This window comes from Haliaeetus albicilla, chromosome 17 (genome assembly GCF_947461875.1).
Source record: "Haliaeetus albicilla chromosome 17, bHalAlb1.1, whole genome shotgun sequence".
Taxonomy (NCBI): domain Eukaryota; kingdom Metazoa; phylum Chordata; class Aves; order Accipitriformes; family Accipitridae; genus Haliaeetus; species Haliaeetus albicilla.
This window is the reverse complement of record NC_091499.1, coordinates 7,625,534-7,643,404: the sequence shown is the minus strand read 5'-3', so window position 1 is coordinate 7,643,404 and position 17,871 is coordinate 7,625,534. Positions and strand designations below refer to the sequence as shown.

The 17,871-nt window shown below is 36.5% G+C and overlaps 1 protein-coding gene across 1 annotated transcript in view; it reads right to left on the bottom strand.

Annotated features, from left to right (window-relative positions):
* Nucleotides 1–17,871, bottom strand: part of MEI4 (meiotic double-stranded break formation protein 4) — an 86,700-nt gene that overhangs the window by 29,454 nt on the left and 39,375 nt on the right. Inside the window, exon 5 of the mRNA XM_069804549.1 lies at nt 3,358–3,489. Within this exon, the coding sequence (XP_069660650.1) occupies nt 3,358–3,489 (132 nt within the window). The remainder of the gene's footprint in view (nt 1–3,357; nt 3,490–17,871) is intronic.

Genomic DNA, 17,871 nt, shown 5'->3' with positions numbered 1-17,871 from the left:
TGAAATCTTAGTATCTTAAAATTGTATCTGCTCTGCAGCAGGAATCCAATTGGAGATCAGAAGATTTCTATTCCATAGGAAGATAAGATTCAGTTACTGTATTCTTATAAACTGTATTTATGAAGCATGAAAGGTTCCTATGACAGATAAAAATGAAAAGTACATATCCAACATGAGTAAAAAATTAAGGGATCCACCTGAGTTTATATTAATATGCTTTTGCCTAGAAGTCAGTGTCATGGTGTCAACAAAGCGCTGAAGTATGAGCTTCACTTTAAGCACATGATGAAGTACTTAAATGAATTAAAGCAAACTACTAACTTGCTCAAGAGTTTACTACCATAAAATTCATCTCAACTGCGTGAAAAATCAGAATAACTATACTGTTTTACATGCTCCTTAGTTACTTTTATTTTCTATATTAACGTGGGAATATTGGTCCAAAATATTGAACAAAATTCTATTATTCATATATTTCACATAATTTGTCATATTCTACAATTAATGGATTTAGCCAATTAGAGAACAACATAAAAAAATGCAGAGTAATCTCTGTAATTTTCTGGTGTAGTTCATTAGATACACTCTCCTACAGTCAACCTATTTTTTTAGTTTGTAAAGCTAGAGGCATAGATAGCTCTTTAAAAGTGTGGGTCATAGACAGATAAGCTTGTTCAAAGAGGACACAGATACAAACTCACTAAAATCAGTCAGAACTTTGAAGTAAAAACTTTTCAATATTTATCAAAGGATATATCCACAAATCTACATAACCTGAGCTGAGCACACTTCCTATTGAAGAAATGACTGAATATAAAGTTGCATATTCTGGAATGCAAGCACTTTACAAACTATTTGTCTTAATGAGGAAGTTAAAATAAAAATGTTGAGATACCTAGATGATTCATTTAGAAAAACTAAAAGGAATTTTGTTTTCAAACCAAGTCAGTGTTGGAAAACATTTTCAACTTTTAAAAAAAATTATAATTATACAAAAATAAAACATAGAAATTTGATTGGATTAATAAGCTATTTTTTCAATTTCTGTTTTTCACCAAATGTTTAAAAGTTAGTTGCAAGCTAACCTGAATACATGCCTCAGATGATTTCTTTATTTCTCCTATCTGCCAACAACAAAAAAAAGAAAAAAAAGCAACAAAACAAAAAGGAAACAGGTATTTGCACACCTCTAATGATAACTAGAATTCAGGGTCCCTAATTTGATTGTCTTAAATGGAAGACATGAAATGCCTTTGCAATGAACAGCAGTTTTGCTTAAGTAACAGAACAGCATTAGGATACTTGCCAGCTAATGAAGTTTGATTATATAAAGTATTATCCTGCAAATTCTAATTTAATTATTTATGAAGAAATTTTTTTTAAAGCTGTCATTTGGTATATTTCAAACTGATACCATATTGTTAGTTTTGATTATAAAACAAGAAAAAAATATTTTAATCCTTTTTAGAATCAAGCCTACCAAAAGTAATGGTACACAAAGTCAGAATCATTCAGAAGCAGATCTGTAAATCAGGCTGTAAGAAATACTAGAGTTTAGTGTCCTATTGTGATAAGTAGAAAGGTTTTTTTAAGCAGTATTTCCAGAAATAATTATCACATAGAGAACATATAAATGTTTGTAAATGAACACAATACATCTATTTGGACTAAATGCAAGAATGCACAAACTTTAAAAGCACTGACTTCACAGCAAGCTAAGCAAACCAGAATTTCAGTTACTTTCCCTACATGAACTGCAGCTTTTCAAACTTTTATAGTCCTACAAAGTGTCAGCTACAGATAGAAGTACAGCTCCTGCGGCTTCAAATTCAGCCACCTTGAACCTTCTGCTTTTCCCAGAAAAAGTCCAACACTGTGTTGGGGAGCGAACATTTCAAGACTACTTGGTCGTTGTAAAACTAGTCACTGGAGTGTCCACCTAAGTGCCTGAAGCTCACTTATGATGGCAAGGTTAAGTAGTACCATAGTAACTAACGCAGCAAAACAAAATGCTCAACGTAAGCTCTTCATCAGTATGGAGCACTGGAGAGTTCTGTGTTGCCACTGACAAGAATTCTGCTGAAAGGAGGGATGACTAATTCTGTTAAACAGTTGAAATTTAATAATGTTAAAAATGGGCAACTTGTTTAAACTTAAAATCAAAACTTTTTTTTTTAATTACACACTTCCCTATCCTTACATTTCTTTAAAGTCTGTTTGCTTTTGGCTGCCATCAATAACTCTGGTATGCTACTAGTGACTTAAAATAAGACACAGCTCATTGTCTAGTTCTTTCAAAACTGGCCTTTCTGAAGCCTTTCCAGAATGTAATTCAAACATACTAGAAATTTGGGTTGGAAATTAGGTGTTCCCTCTCCAGCAGTCAGAACTTACTCCCATATTATATCCTAGAGAAAAAAAGAATAAAGTTAAGACTGCATGAGCAACACTTAAAGCATTTGTTAAAGTGGACCACCACTAGATATACCTATGATGATGAATGTTTTCTATATATATCAATAACTTCATTTGCCACCAAATTAAAAGCTGCGTGCTTTCTTTTTATTGAGCCTTCTAGGATAGTGTACAATCAAGTCATAATCCCAAGTGAAACTGAATCAATTTGCATTAAATACATACCACCACACACAAATACATGAAAAATCTATGAAAACCCAATTTATTTAATACATCTCTTCTCTAAGTGTTAAAGGAACATCCACTTCCTGTCTTTTTTTTTTTTTAAACTCTATAGTTTACTGGAAAAAATTTAACTTCAGAATACATTTTACCAAAAAACATTACCTCCATTCTATTCTGCTCTTCATTTCCTGCTCATTGCATCAAACTAAATATAATTTTAAGCACTGGATAACTTTTGCATCATGGAAATTAATATTATAATGCGAAACATGAAATCTAATTCTGAAATAAAATAATGCAACTTTCTTTCCAGTTTTACATGAGCTAGAGATAGACATAATTCTTTGTGGGTCCAGCTGGATACCTAAGTTGCATTGCCTGCATAGCCAACAACTTACAAGTTGCAATAATTGTTTTAACTAATTATTTCAAGTATTTTCCAAATCATATAGCATGATCCTAAAACCTATACAATCTATTTATTATACAGTCTGATAATTTTACTTTTGTCCATAAGGAAATATTCTTTATTTTGTATCTTTTTTTTTGGAATAAGCTGTTAAAGTTAGGTGCTAGCAGTTTCTGGGTTCTTAAACCTGCATATTCTATAGAATGATCCATTTATTATGTTTTATGAAACAAACAAACAGATACAGACAAAACACTCCCCAACACCACTCTTCGGCCCTTCTCCAAAAGAAAAGATGACAGTACCTGGTGAGCTTGCAACAGCTGCTCAGCAAACTGATGGACTTCTGATAGTAGAAGAGATATTAAAGAATTTCTTAGTATGTTGTTCCTTCCTAGCAAAACCAGCGTGTTTGATACAGCATGCAGTGCCTGAAACTAAAGGAAAATAACAGTAAGTTTGATCTTTCAAAATACATCTCTCTTTTATCCCAAACAATTACCTTAAATAGAAATGGGATTTAGAGATTAAAATTTTAAAGAAAAAAAGTCAAATTCAAAATTTTAAAGAGTTTAAAACTCTATTAATTACGTACATATGAGATCTATGAGAAACCCACATCCATTACCTAGAAACTTTCCTTTCTCAAAAGATTAGCACTACAGGACACTGTCATATGAACAAACTCCTCCAAAAGTGTGAATTCCCCAGGAGGCAGCTTTTCAGCATTAGCTGTCATCATGCCTGTCTGCTGTCATAGAAAGTGGGCGACTACCCTGCATATACAGTAATTCTGTTTGTCACAGGTAGACAAATGAACAAATGAATTCTTTGAAATTCAAACACATTAGTAAGCTAAGAGCTATACTGGAGTTTTCAGTCACTAGTATTATTAGGAATAAACTTCATTAAATGTGAACTGATAGAAGATACACTATATTTTCAAATTCAAACAATTCACTTTCATATTGTTGTTTAACAAGCTGTAAACAAGGCATTCCTCCTGAAGCACAGGAGGAGTGATGTGAACTTACATGAGAATTATATTAGGTTTGGGTTTTTTTCCCCACAGTCTTTTCTACTAAAAAAAAAAAAAAAAACCACCTGTTTTCTTTGTTTGCTGAAATAGAAATGTATAGCTATTACGTAATGAAACATACTGCTCTACAAAGTAAATGCAACATTATTTCATAAAACACTACTAGAAGAAATTATCATTTCTATATATAAGTGTATTGGAGTTCTTTCAAAGACAAAAGTAACACACATTAAATACTATAATTTATATATTTATACAAATGTATAACCCTACAACATTGATATTCAGTATCTCTTTGTAAATGAGCATTTTTGACTGACAAAAAGATACTCTGACCCAAATTTGTATCTCTAAGAATAACTACCATGTCTTAACCACTCAAAGGCAGACCACCACATCCTATTAACAATCTAGTTTACTCCTCTAGCCAGCTCACGTGTATATATACACACACACACATATACATATATATGAATTAAAATACTTGCCCACCATTTACAACTTTGCATTGGATGAATCCTCCTGGAAATCATTTCCAAACACATGAAAGGCAGGAAGGCGATCCAGTAGTAGTCAGCATGGATTTAAGGGAAAACTGTACTTAACCAACCTGACAGACTTCTACAGTGAGATGACCAGGCTAGGTAAGCGGACAGTGAGGTGGACCGAAAACTTTTGCTGTAAAAACCATTAAATAGGCAGCTTCCCATTTACAGTTACTGCTTGTCTGACTGATAAGATGGTCAAACTGCCCTGCCAGTTGATACAACGCCTATTTACCAGCCTTTTATAACTGAGGAGTTTGATCAGCTTGGTTATCATCTGCCCAATATGAGACAATTTCCTATTCACAGTCAACAATCAAACTTTAATAAATCTTTGTTGTAATCATCTCACTTTAGCACGTAATCCCAAAACAAATACAAAAAGAAAACTATAATAAACACAAGTCTTATATTCAGAATCAAATCTGCAGTCAGAGATACAAAGTAAGCTCCTCATATTAAAGAGAATTCATAAATTGTACACATATAGCCTTGAAAATCTATGAGCTCCAAATCATTCATAAATGTATACACCAAAACACCATCTTTTATAAAGATGAAATGTGAATGAAGGTGAGATAAAAACAGGTTTCTGAACAATTAAAATTATAGGAAAGGACAAAGTAATGCATGCACCTACATATGCTTTGCAGATATATGAATTAAAATCAGACTTCCATATACTGGAAATGTACACCCTTCCAAACAAAACAATGACTCCTCTTCCTAAAAATAATCCAGACATTTACAGTTGTGAAAGATCTTCCATAGTAACTACTAAAACTGTAAGACAGAAACAAAGTTTGCAACACTTGGATAGTTCTGCCCTGATAGCACCCATGTTCTGAAAGGGTACAACTGCTTCAAATCATAACTCAAGGTTTAAACAATGCTAAAAAATAGCATATTTTTCATTAAAGTCTCCACTCATTTTTACTTCTTTTTATAAATTAAGAATGGATACATATTTTATAGTTCTATATTTTCAGAGCATAACATTGAGTATACTTGCTAATTTGCCTTTGGCAAGCAAGTGAACTAGACAATCCAGAGTAGTTTTTCAATGCTACCTCTCCCAAAGAACACACTAAATGTACATATTTACATACAAACATGATTATGATTGCTCTTTTTTAAGCTCTCTTCTATTTGTTTACAAGACTTTTAGACAGACAGTGAAACAATGAAAATTTTTAACTTTTTGTGCTTATTAATGCTAGCAGTTGAGATTTAACTAAAATAGGATCTTTCAAAAAATTTCCATATCCTTTCTGGTTTGGCAAGAGTTACCATTTTCTAATTGGAATTTTGTAGGACTAGATAACAGGGGAACTTCAAATTTAAAACTTGAGCCTCTACTAAGGGAAGTAAACAGGGATTTTGTAATGACAGTAGTTACTGTACTTGAGATATGGGTATTGATGCCACTGAAAAATCCCACCTGCTAACTCATTTATTAAAGAGTATGGAATTAATATTGTATTCAAGTGGATCTCGTAGTATATTTTAAGAAAATAAGGTGGCAACAAAGAATTAAGGTTAAAATAATGCTCACAGACTGTATGCATTAAATGCATACAGAAAAAGTTTATAGCATACAAGCAATAAAACTGTCAATAGCGAACAGCAGTAAGACTTTGTGTTTCAGAGCAATGCTCATGTATTGCTAATTAAACTCTGGAAACATTCAAACTGATAATAGTTCAAATAGTATGCAGTTTCATTAAAGATAAAAGCATATCTTCAGCTCTCAAATCTATCAAACATTAAAAAAGGAACAGAAATCTTTTAATCCCTTGGGCTTGCTTAATGGTATAGATGAAATAAAGACCTATGCTCTTCAGGGATTCTCAGGTAAAAGCAGTCAGAAAATTAGATTGTAAAAACCATACGATCAGAAACAAGAAAATAATGGCGCCTGATTCACTGTTCAGGAGCTGCATCATCTGTCTTTAACCCTCCTCCCACACCCTGGTTTCTGCTCTCCTCCATGTTCCTCAGGATGCAGAGCAAGAGCGAGCAATGCTGTGACAGTAGCGAGGAAGGATGTGTGGCTTGTCGACCTGGCTGTTACGAAAATGAATATATAATGTCGATGTTCTGCTTGCCTCAAGCATACTAATTTGGTCTCTCCTCCACCCACCCACCGATTTTAAAGCGTCTTGGAAGGTATTTTTGACCTTCCACATCTTTCCAACTGATTTCAAACTGCCTATCGGTTTTAAAAGTTACTAGTAGAGGAAAAGACTGACAGGCAAAATAAACAGCACACTTGTATGAGCCTTGCTTCCCCAGGAAACCAGGAGAAAAATCTTACCAATTATTTGTTTAGAATTCATTTATCATAATGTTAGACTTTTCCTTAATAAGTTATCCAAAACTTGTGAGTTCAATTCCTTCATGAGTTGCACGATTCACTACACCCTGCAACTATGAAAACTGCACCTTAGTTTCTGTTTCACTAGTTTACAGCTTTCATGCCAAGTAACAGCACTCTTCCCCAAGCGACTGGTGTATTTGGCAATACAGGACTAAGGCAAACAATTATTACAGGTGTCCTCAAACTGTGAGGTGTTAAAAACAAAACAGTATTTTTGCCTTTGAATTCACATCACCCTTGCCTTTTGCCCATTTAGTACAACCTGACTTCCACTCCTAACTCAATGCCAACTGAAAAGTTTGACTTTTATACAAGGAACATTAGTACCCCTTTCCTTATCTGTCATGTTGCTTCCTTTGTTAATTTGGTGGTTGTCATTTATCTCTCCTCCTGCTTATGCTGCACTATTTCTCCTATCTTCAAGTCTTGGGATTTGATACATATTATTCCAATTCTTTGCTCATCTCAATCCCTTGCTCTGCTGTTACCCCTTCAAAATCCTGTTCATACTTCTCTCCACTCTTCCAAACCTGATGTTCTCTGCTAGGACCATCAGTTAGCTTCACTGCCACAAGCTGCCTTTCATATTACAGTATTTCGGTACTTTTTGGCAGAGCTTTAGCTGAAAAACATTCTGACACAGTGTGACATACAATAGAGGCAGGTCTATTTGCAACATCTGTGACTACATGCACCAAAAATGTTTACAGAAACCAAGCTAAGATGCAAAAAGGATGAAAAATTTATTTATTTTTTTTAGTTTGTTAAGAAATGATTCAGAAAAGGTGAAAAAATAATGAAAAGTAAACTAAGGTATTTCAATATCTGGGAAAGAATTATTGTAATACAGCACCTGCATGCCAAGCAGAGGATGGAGATGGAAAAACAAATAACCTGCCATCAGCCTACTAAATATTCTGAAAGCCAGAACACTTTGGTGAATGATGCTAGAAAAGCCAGAAATGCCAGCAGTAGATATTATGGTACTCACTGAAAGAAATGTGCAACCTACTGGCTTAAGTGGCGCTTTGTTGAATTTAAGGAGTGAGGAGGGAATATCTCCAAGGAAGTACACTACATGAACTCCTCCCAGTCATCTTTGCTAACTATGAAGCTTGTATGTCAGACTGGGAGTGTGAAGGTGCAATTTTTTCCGCTCACGAATTGAAAATATCTTTCTTGGGTTTATTTCTTCATGGCTGCCTGAAAGTCACTCTCTGATATACTGATCAGCAGGGTCCCTCTGGCTCCATATATGCTTTTATCCAACCCGGTACCAGTTCCCTAGCAAAGCAGGCAGTAATCGGTGCATCCACTTGCTCCTGTCCACAGGCTAAACTAAGCCAAGTCAGCTGCTGCTGCCACATCAGCAAGGAGGAGAGATGAGACCCCACAGAAACTGCTGTGAAGGAGAGACATGCTTGCAGCCATCTTCCTATTCCCCTGCTCCCTTACTCCTTCTTCACATCACCAAGCCCTCTGGCAAAAGTAAATTTCCCAGACTATTTCCTAGGTGTTTACCCTCTCCTTCCCTGCACAAGGGAAGGCTGTTACTGCTGAAGTTAAGGCAGAAAGACTCAGGCCAGACCCAGCGCACCTGCAGAGACTGGACTACCCTTAAGTAGTACGTCCTCTAATCGACTGACATAGACAAACCTTTCCCCTCCCTTCCTGTCAAGTACAAACACTCCGTACACAGCACAACTTGCTGCTACTTCTCTAGCTGCTTTCTTATCCAGCTACAGAAGATTAAAGCATTAAAGAACACCTTTTCAGTTTCATTAACATTTTTCTAGCATGAGTTCCATAACAAATGCTTTACTGAACACTAGATAGATAAAAGCTATCAAATCTCCCATCTGTAAACACAGTTTATTTTACAAAGAATGCTCTTATGTTGTTCTGCCACAATTTACCTCTGGTAAACTCATGTTGCATTTCATATCATTTATCTGTTAATCTTTAATTATTCTTTTCTTTTAACTCTGTTATAAAGCTTTGTATGTTATTGAGATAAAACTACTATCCAGGTAACTTCCTCTTAACCTTCACTTTCAAACATAGAGCATGCTATATTAGAAATTCTACAGTTACAGTAATACCATCTCTAAGTCTTTGATTCTAAAGTTATTTCACTTTTTTTTCTTTTGGTTTCATAGAATAAAGACTTACCTTGTCTTTCCCATTTTGAGCACCTTACATTCTCTTGAGTTGGATAAGATATATAAAACAATGACACCTAGTTGAGGAATAAAATACATATCACAGACCCTGTTGTGAGTTTCTGGTTTTTAAAAAGCAACAAAAAAAGGCAAACCAACCAAACAAAAACCCCCAACCCAAAACTAAAGCACAACCTGGATGTCCTTAGAGGAATTCAGGCCTGCAAATCACTGTCACGTTTAATTTAGTGTCCACCTCAAAATGGTAATATCCATTTCCATACACTAAAAGCAAGTACCTTGCTTATGTCACCTCACCCCAATCACCTTTACAGAAAAGGCAACACTCTCCTTGAGGACACACAAACACAGAAGTCCTCAGTTCATCTGAAGACTTAAGTACAAACTGATGTATAAGGAAATCCAGCAAACTACTGAAGACACTTGGGATCCTGCTCGCATCACAGTTTTCACCAATAAATTTACTTTAAGCAATGCTATCTTGGCAGACATCAAGAACGTCTGCATCTCCTTGGGGTTCATGAATTAGGCAACTAGGTATCTAGTTCATCCAAGAGGCTGGATCCAGTAAATACTGTCAACAGGAAGACAGTATCAATCCCAGTTAAATAAACAGCATCACAACAGCTGCGACTCAGACAATTCATGTTATTGCTGCCTTTTTTTTTTAATACCTGCTGTAAATATTCTATTGATTATGAAGAAGCAGCTCTAGATATAAAGCCTTCCCTGCCTGAGAGATTAAAATTTATATTACTCTTGATTACTCCTTCTTAACTAGTCCTGGTCTACACGAGTGAAGAACTGCCTATCTGCTTGGTGATGCTGAATTGCCAAGCCATGTTAATGGATGCAGAAGACAGTAAGCGACAAGTGCGAGCTCACTCAAAGCAGAGGAGTTATGGATTCAAATTTTTAAACTGAGGACTGCTTAGAAAAAGTCACTGGATAAATTACAGAACACAGATATTCTTTAGCTTTTAGGTTATTAACCTAAAGGGTGAGCTGGTCATCCTTAAAGAAGCTTAGGGATGTAACTCAGTGTCTCATTTAAGCGTCTAAGTTTTACAGACAGTCCCTGCAAATGAAAATGGATTTCAGATGTTTATTTCCCAGTCCTTCACTCTTCTTCCCTCTCGCCCACAATATGCCAACTACTTTGAATACCACTTAAAGATGCCAAGTATCTGGCATGCATACCTAGGAAGAACAGAGGTACCTTGTTTAGGGTTGTAGATTTCACTGCAGGAGCTAAGCACTAAAAAGTTAGTCAAGGAGTACTCAACTGTCTTTGCAACTGGCTGTAGATAACAGGCTCTACAGAGCTTACTTTTCATTTCTATCCTATCACCATAACACAAACACACACCCTGTTTGGGCACACAAAAATATTTCCTAGAGAAGAAGCATGACAAATTTAAGCTATGAGGAAAGGTTCATTAGTAAACAGGCAAAAGAACAGAGAAACCCCAAGATTCTCATTATTAAAGCATGTACACACGTTTTAAGCAACAGTTGAGGACGATTACCAAAAACTCCTTAGGATATACAGCCACCTTCAAAAACTAGAGGATGTAAGAGGTGATTTTCCCCCAAGACAAAAAAAAAAAAGTACCATCTCTGTCAAAAGCAACAAACTGAATGTTTCTGTGCAGAGAAAGACAATCCTTACAGCAGGAACGTGGTCATATCATCCTTTGGAATAACAACCTACTATGGTACCCGAGACCAAAAAACCAGAACAATTTTAGGTCCTTTTGTTCAATAACATGGCTAGAATAACAGAAAACAAGGCCTAGATAGAATTCAAGTGCTTTTACACAGGCATGATAAGTGAAGGACTGAGGGATGGGCTTTGATGTTGCTGTTCCACATGGTCTCGGCTGCAAATATCACAGAGATGCCAAAGCAGCAAAATGACAGTGCTAATGAGATGCTACAGGAAGTTAAGAGAGCTTTAATAGAAAGTATTCACTGGAGAGAGACTAGGGGCAGAGGAAAGAAACAAACAAACAGCTTTTGATATGTATTTCCTACCATATTTGACAAAACCAAGAACTTCCTGTATTCTTGAGTTAAGGGCCCCCATATATTTAATTTGTAAATCAAAAGAACAGCAAAGGCCTATTCCATCCCTTTTTTCTCCTCCTAGTGGAAATAATCTGTAATACCCTGAATACTAGTTAATTACTTGACTAAAAGCAGGCAATGACAGTATTTATCATTAGGAAGAGACAGTCCTGACAAAAGAGTTTTACAGGTAGGCTGGAAAACATAAGTAAGACTTTTTTGCCCTAATGGTAAAAAAAAATCCTGCTAACTTCATCCTGTAACTCTTCAATAATTGCAGTTTTAGTGCCTAATGTATACCAGCTGAGGCTGGCTGAGGAAGGAAGGTGGACAAAAGTCTAAGAGGCTTTCATTCATTTTCCTTTCATTCATTCCTGTCTAGTTACTCCTATGATCCACTTTATGGAAGTAAATGAGAGTCAGTCAGTTTGGTGATTGCTTTAGACTGTCGTGATTTACAAAACAATGGATTTTGATTACCATTTGACTTAAATGGCTCTCTACATAGGACAACGAATTGCTGAGAAAATTTAATTCAACAATCAAGAGATTCAAACATTGACTCTTACTAGACCATAAAATCCTGGCAACACATTTTAATATTCATATGAATGAACTGCTCTTCCACTAGGTAAGCAAAATTCTTTGGCTGATGAAAATGCACCATGTCTCAAGAGCCATGATATTCCCCTTGGGACTCAATTAATTTAGGAAAACTGAGGCCCACTAGTTTTATACTTGGGAACCACTAGTGACATGAATAACTATTTTTAGATCTTATTTGTCCCTGAGCAGGCAAGACTCTTGTAAACTAATGAGTTAAATACTGTCCTGGCAGTTGCTGACAAAAGATACTGCAAACTATACACAGCTGGGGGAATTTATTGTTACCCACGACTAGTTGGAGCATGTATTAAATACATACTGTTGCATGTATTAAAACCATTGGAATAAGTTCATGATTACTCTCTTCCAGGCAATTTCAGTCATTAATGAATCATACAAATTGTATCCTAGATAAGAAAAGATTCAAAACCATGGTTCTGATTAATGTGTATTTTTTCAATTGCACAAGCACACTTCCACACATTTCATTTTATAATTGCCAATGAGATTCAAACATTTCTCTCTTTCTGCTTTTCACTGTACTACAATTCAACTTGTTTTTTTCATGAAGAATTGTGAATCCTTTCTCACACAAACATCTGGTAAAGGTGATGTACTTAAGCCACCTGAAAAAGGCCACAAAGGTCTTGTGAAACAGGATATCCTTTGTATAACCAATGCATGCCTTGCTAACAACTGTGCCCCTGAAGAACTAAAAGATGGGTAAGAAGGAAACATCCTACCCCAGGAGGCTCTGAAAGCTGAATAATTGCTAATAGGCATGAGGTCAGCAAAGATCTTCCATAATTGGGGGAAAGGTAAAGGCAGCAGGGGGAGATCACGACCACAGACTCAATTCAAGACCAAAAAAGACCACCCCCCCCCTTTGTTATCAATTAATACGTATAATATGATTGAAATAATCAGGGAGCTGCTAAAGTCCTCTGTACAGCCCGGATCAGTTAATATTTAAAATAGGGAAACAATAACTACACATGATTTACAGTTTAGGAACTATTAGACAATGGGGCTTTATGTCAGAAAAGGTAATGGACTGTGGTCTGGGCAATAAACCTTGAAGAACCACTTGGAACTACCAAGATTAGGGAAGAAGTAGGCAAAACGTAATTCCTACAGGAGGAGATCATGACCACCGACTCACTGACCACCTACTCAAACAAGACCACCTACTCAGAAGAAGACAATGAAAGAAGACAGAGTGTGCGCACTAATTTACATGAGAGGCGAAGAAGAAAGAACCAATCATTAAGGAAAATAACAATGAATATGTATTAGTTAAGTGTATAAATGTGAGAATTTTTGAGACAAGGGTGTGCTGTCTTGAGACAGGCACCCATTCATACACATCAATGAAATTAATTTGAAAATATCTCAACTCTGTGTGTTATTGACTTGCACATCAGGTAAACGAACACTGTTTGTGGGACAACACCTTGAGCATGCGCTGTAGAATAAAAGAACACTGTACCTTTAATTCAAAGTGGGGAAAACTTTAGCCAAATAGAAACTGTGGTAGATAAGTGACTACCGATAATAGTTTTCAGGAAGAACTTTGGAAACCAAATATGCAAAACTAAACTGTATAAATTGCTTGCCCGTTTAGGTATAAGGTGTGCTAGCTTTGTGGATTACCACCTAGCCCCCATCTGCATAAACATGAATTGGAATAAAATACCTCTGCTCTGTGTGTATATTGGTGTCTCGCACACTGGGTAAATGACCCCACTTTTGGGACAACAAAGGCATTAAACTACTACTCAGAATTCCTGCGTTTGCTTTTGTCCTAAATATATCAATAGTAATATTTAAGCATTTGCAAAATTCTACATAAAGATTTTTCGATGGAACATAAGAGAGAGAAAAATGAAAACAGGCAGTAAAGTCCCAAACAGGATACGAAAAGTTCCTGAAGACTATGTTCATGTCTCGGTATCCATTCAGATACTGTTAATGCAAAACAACTTCAGAACAACTACCCTAAAGGTATGGTAGCCAATTTCCAAAGGGGACAAGCATTAAAATAAAGGAAGGAAATAACACATAACTTTTTTTTTTTTTGCTTTGTTTGAACAAAGCAGGCAATTCATGACTCTTGACAGCATCTTTGAAGTCAGTATTGATGTTTTAAACATACTATGAGAAGAAGCAAACAACCACAGTTCACCAAAACACATCTCTTCCATCTGCATCTTGTTTGAAAGAGATTATGAGTGAGGTGGGGCAGATGGATGAGGTATTTGTTGAACAGGAATGAGGCAGCAGAAAGCAGTGTCTTCTGAGAGCCCTACACAGCTCGACTTTGCTCAAGAATCCTGAAGGCAATATACCATTGTCTTATATTTTAGTGTTTCCATTAATTCCTTAAAACGGGAAGTCCAACAGACAGACACAGATCTCTGTACAGAACCCAGGGTGAAGGCCAGGATCTTCTGGGATGTAATTGATGCATTAGCCATCCTCCAAATTACAGTATCAGCTGCACCTAGAAGTACAACCAGTGAACTGAACTTCTGTCAAGAATGCTGATAAACTAGTGTGACACCACTAGGGATCACATCGCATAAATCCTGTGTAATGCAGCACCCTGTGACTGTATTTGGCCATGACAGCTTTGAATACAGCTGAACTGCACTGAAAGAAGCAAGATATAAAAGTATTTTTCTTCTATCTCCAAAGTAACAAGTGAGACTCCAAATTCCTTAACAATAATTGTTCTGAAGTTTTACACAGCTGTATATATGAGAGATGTAAATAAGACGTGTATGAAGTATCTTAACTTCTGTTAAAGGGATTTGACTTTAAAGATAATTCCATATACTACAGCCAGCTCAAGTTCACTACAGAAGGCTTCCGGCAGGATTCAGGACACTGCCCATGTAAAAGGAATTTAGTGTCCTCTCTGAAGTGCCCTACTGCAATGAGCTGTGCAAAACCTTCAGCAGAAACATACACCATGCTATTCTGAACAGCACAGGGAGTTGGGAATCGGAATCCCCAGTGCCTCTGACTGTTGCATTTTTCTGATATAGGAGAAATGATCCCTTGTTCCAATACATCCTGGACAACAGAGACAAACCTCAACAGAACAGGCACATCTCAGCACCAGTGAGCAAGAGATGAATCTAGGAGCAGAAAAGATGCACATTCGCTCTGTCCCTGTGGAGGTGGATGGAGATAGCTGTTGTCAAATCCCACATGGGTGGATTAAGGAAAAAAGTGTTTCTGTGCTTCCTCTCTGAAGAAGAGACAAAGTTTCTACTCCACTGAGCTGTAATCACATACCATAGACCCTGCGGAACTTCTCCATGGGAAATGTTTTCCGATGTTTTGTCAGGTGGTAGAGAACAGTCCATTTGAAAAGTAGAACCAGTGGCTCTGCAAACTGAATACAGTCTCACAGTTTTCTTATAATACACTTCCGACTGCTTGAAAGCAGCACTTGCAAAGAACCTGCATAAATAGGACAGTGGTTCTGCTGACAGCGGAGTGACTCAACATGAATGAACAATTTGCACATCGAAACGCGATGCACCAACAGCCACACACCCACACAAACCTGCAAGAGCCTCAGTGCTGAGGACTCAAAAACTGGTGACAAAGTGCTTGCTCCATAGATCAGCAGCAACTATCGCAGATTTTGCAACAGGACAGCAACAGCTTATCTGTACCAGATTTAGACACAGGATCCTCACAAGCTTTTTCATGGCATCCCAGGAGAATGTGCAGAGACAGGCCTTTGAGCAGATGATTTAACCTCAGAGCATTCATGCTTCACCCTTAGTAGCCGTGACTTAAGGCCCTTTCCAGAAAGCTTCCTCCAAAAGATTGTGTGTCTGACAGATGTGTGCAGACTTCTGAGCTGCTCTCCAAACATGGAGGGAGAACAGAAAAATTAAAAAGGGAAGTTCAAGAGGCTACTTTTATTTGTAGTCCTTTGACTTAAATGGTTTTATATTTCAAGTAATATTTCCTTTTATTTTAGCTCTCATATCCTAAATGATAGATATTTTTTTTTCCTTTTGATACTCACATCAATTTGGAGTTTCAGGTCGAAAATTCTATCCGAAGTGCACAGTTTTAGGCAACTGAATCCAGGCAGAAAAGCTCTCAGTATATGCCTTTGCTGGTTCCTACAGCTTCTAGTGCTTTATAATTAGAAACATCTCAAACAATAGGACTCAACAGTTACAGCACGCAATTCTGCTGCTGTTTTAATTCCTTTACATCTAATGCAGAGATAATTATCTCTTTTCCAATTCTTAAAGGTTTTTTGAGTTATTTAATTTGCCCTGCAAAACGCTGGGATTGCTTTTGAAGATGAGGTGTTAAGTGTAATCCACAGCCTTTTCTCTCTTTGTTCACTTTTTAAGGTGTTTCTCACAGCCCTTTGTCCTCCTTGACAGCTCCTGACAGTTTTATAGGTGAAGATGGCAAAGGGAAAGTTGTGTTAAATACTATAGCTGCATTGGTGACTGTCTGCACAAATGCTTTTTGACAGTTAGTAAGGTTAGATACAACAAAATTCCTAATGTTTTAATACTGGATGGATTTAAGCATCCTCCTGGAACCAAAATTCATACAGTTTGCCACTCTTTCCAGATGACAGCCTTGTAATTAATGGTAATTTTATTTTAAACCTATAATCTTGATATTTCAATCACCACTTGAGTAAACAGTGATGATTAAAACTGAAGCATAAAGTGTTCCTGGGAGATATCTGGTACACAGCACATGAAGAATTAGTTATACAATTTCCACTACTAATTCTGAATTCTACATGTTTATTTCCATATTCAATTCAGTTTAAAGAAAACCAAACCTCTAAAAAGGATTTTTCAATAAATCTTTATAAACATTGCAATTACTACAGACAACGTTTTCCCTTTTTCCCTACAAATCTGGAAACTACCACAATTATCCCTTAATAATTGGTTTATACAATTTTTAAAGTCTTTGAATCTGTTTGATTGAAGTAATGGCTGCTGATAGGAACGACTGTTAAGTCAATATTTTGGTGGAAGCAAGATATAAAACATCTCATAAAAAGCCATCTGTTTCAGTGAAGTTATTCAGAGAAAAGATGCCACTTGCAAATTATGTGGACATACACCACCCTTCCTGAATGATTTATAAAAGCACTTTGCAGAATTGAAACATCCCTGATCTATCAGGATATTCTCTCTCATTTAAGATGTGGCACCTTTCACTTAACCTTTGCGAGGTTCCTCCAGTCAACAAGTAATCCCTCTCTGGAAAACCTCTTGGTTGCTCTCCTACAATTAACATTATTTTAATTATTTATTAACTTCCCATTCAGGTAGAGGAGGGGAACAGGTGGAAACACCGGACATCATCAACTATGAAGAAGTCCTTAATGAATGCCTGCTCAAGTTTTCTTTGTTCTGTATCCTGTAATCACACAAAAAAATAAAAGGAGTCACACCTGCATTACTCTACTCCTGATACCACACAAACGGCATGTATGCTCACATCCTTTCAAAACACTGGCCAGGGACACCTCTAATTAAAAACTAAGTAAGTATCACACCATGGCAACGCTGAAACAGAAAGCACCCTGGTATTAGAGACAGAAGGCTCTAGTGCTGGAAAAGCTTCAGTATATGAAGATTTCCTTCTGAATACTTTCTAACCAAAATACAGGCATATCCACACCCCCCTCCTCCCCCCCTTATTTTGGTAATAATATTTGTTTGATATTTACATTCTGGGGTAAATACTTAATAGACAGTGAGTGGGATTCATTTTAAATTAAGACAAATGGGTACATCTGTCCACAGGTGTAGCGGATGCCCAGGCTCTCATTTTGCTAAAGGCAACTTTAAAGCTCATCCTAAAATAGGGACCTAGTACCTGGTCAGCATTCTTTAGTCTCCATGGATTATAGGGATATGATTTTCATTTACTATAATGGTAGCGTAGTTGCATACACTAAATTGGTATGTTTAAGTCTCAAA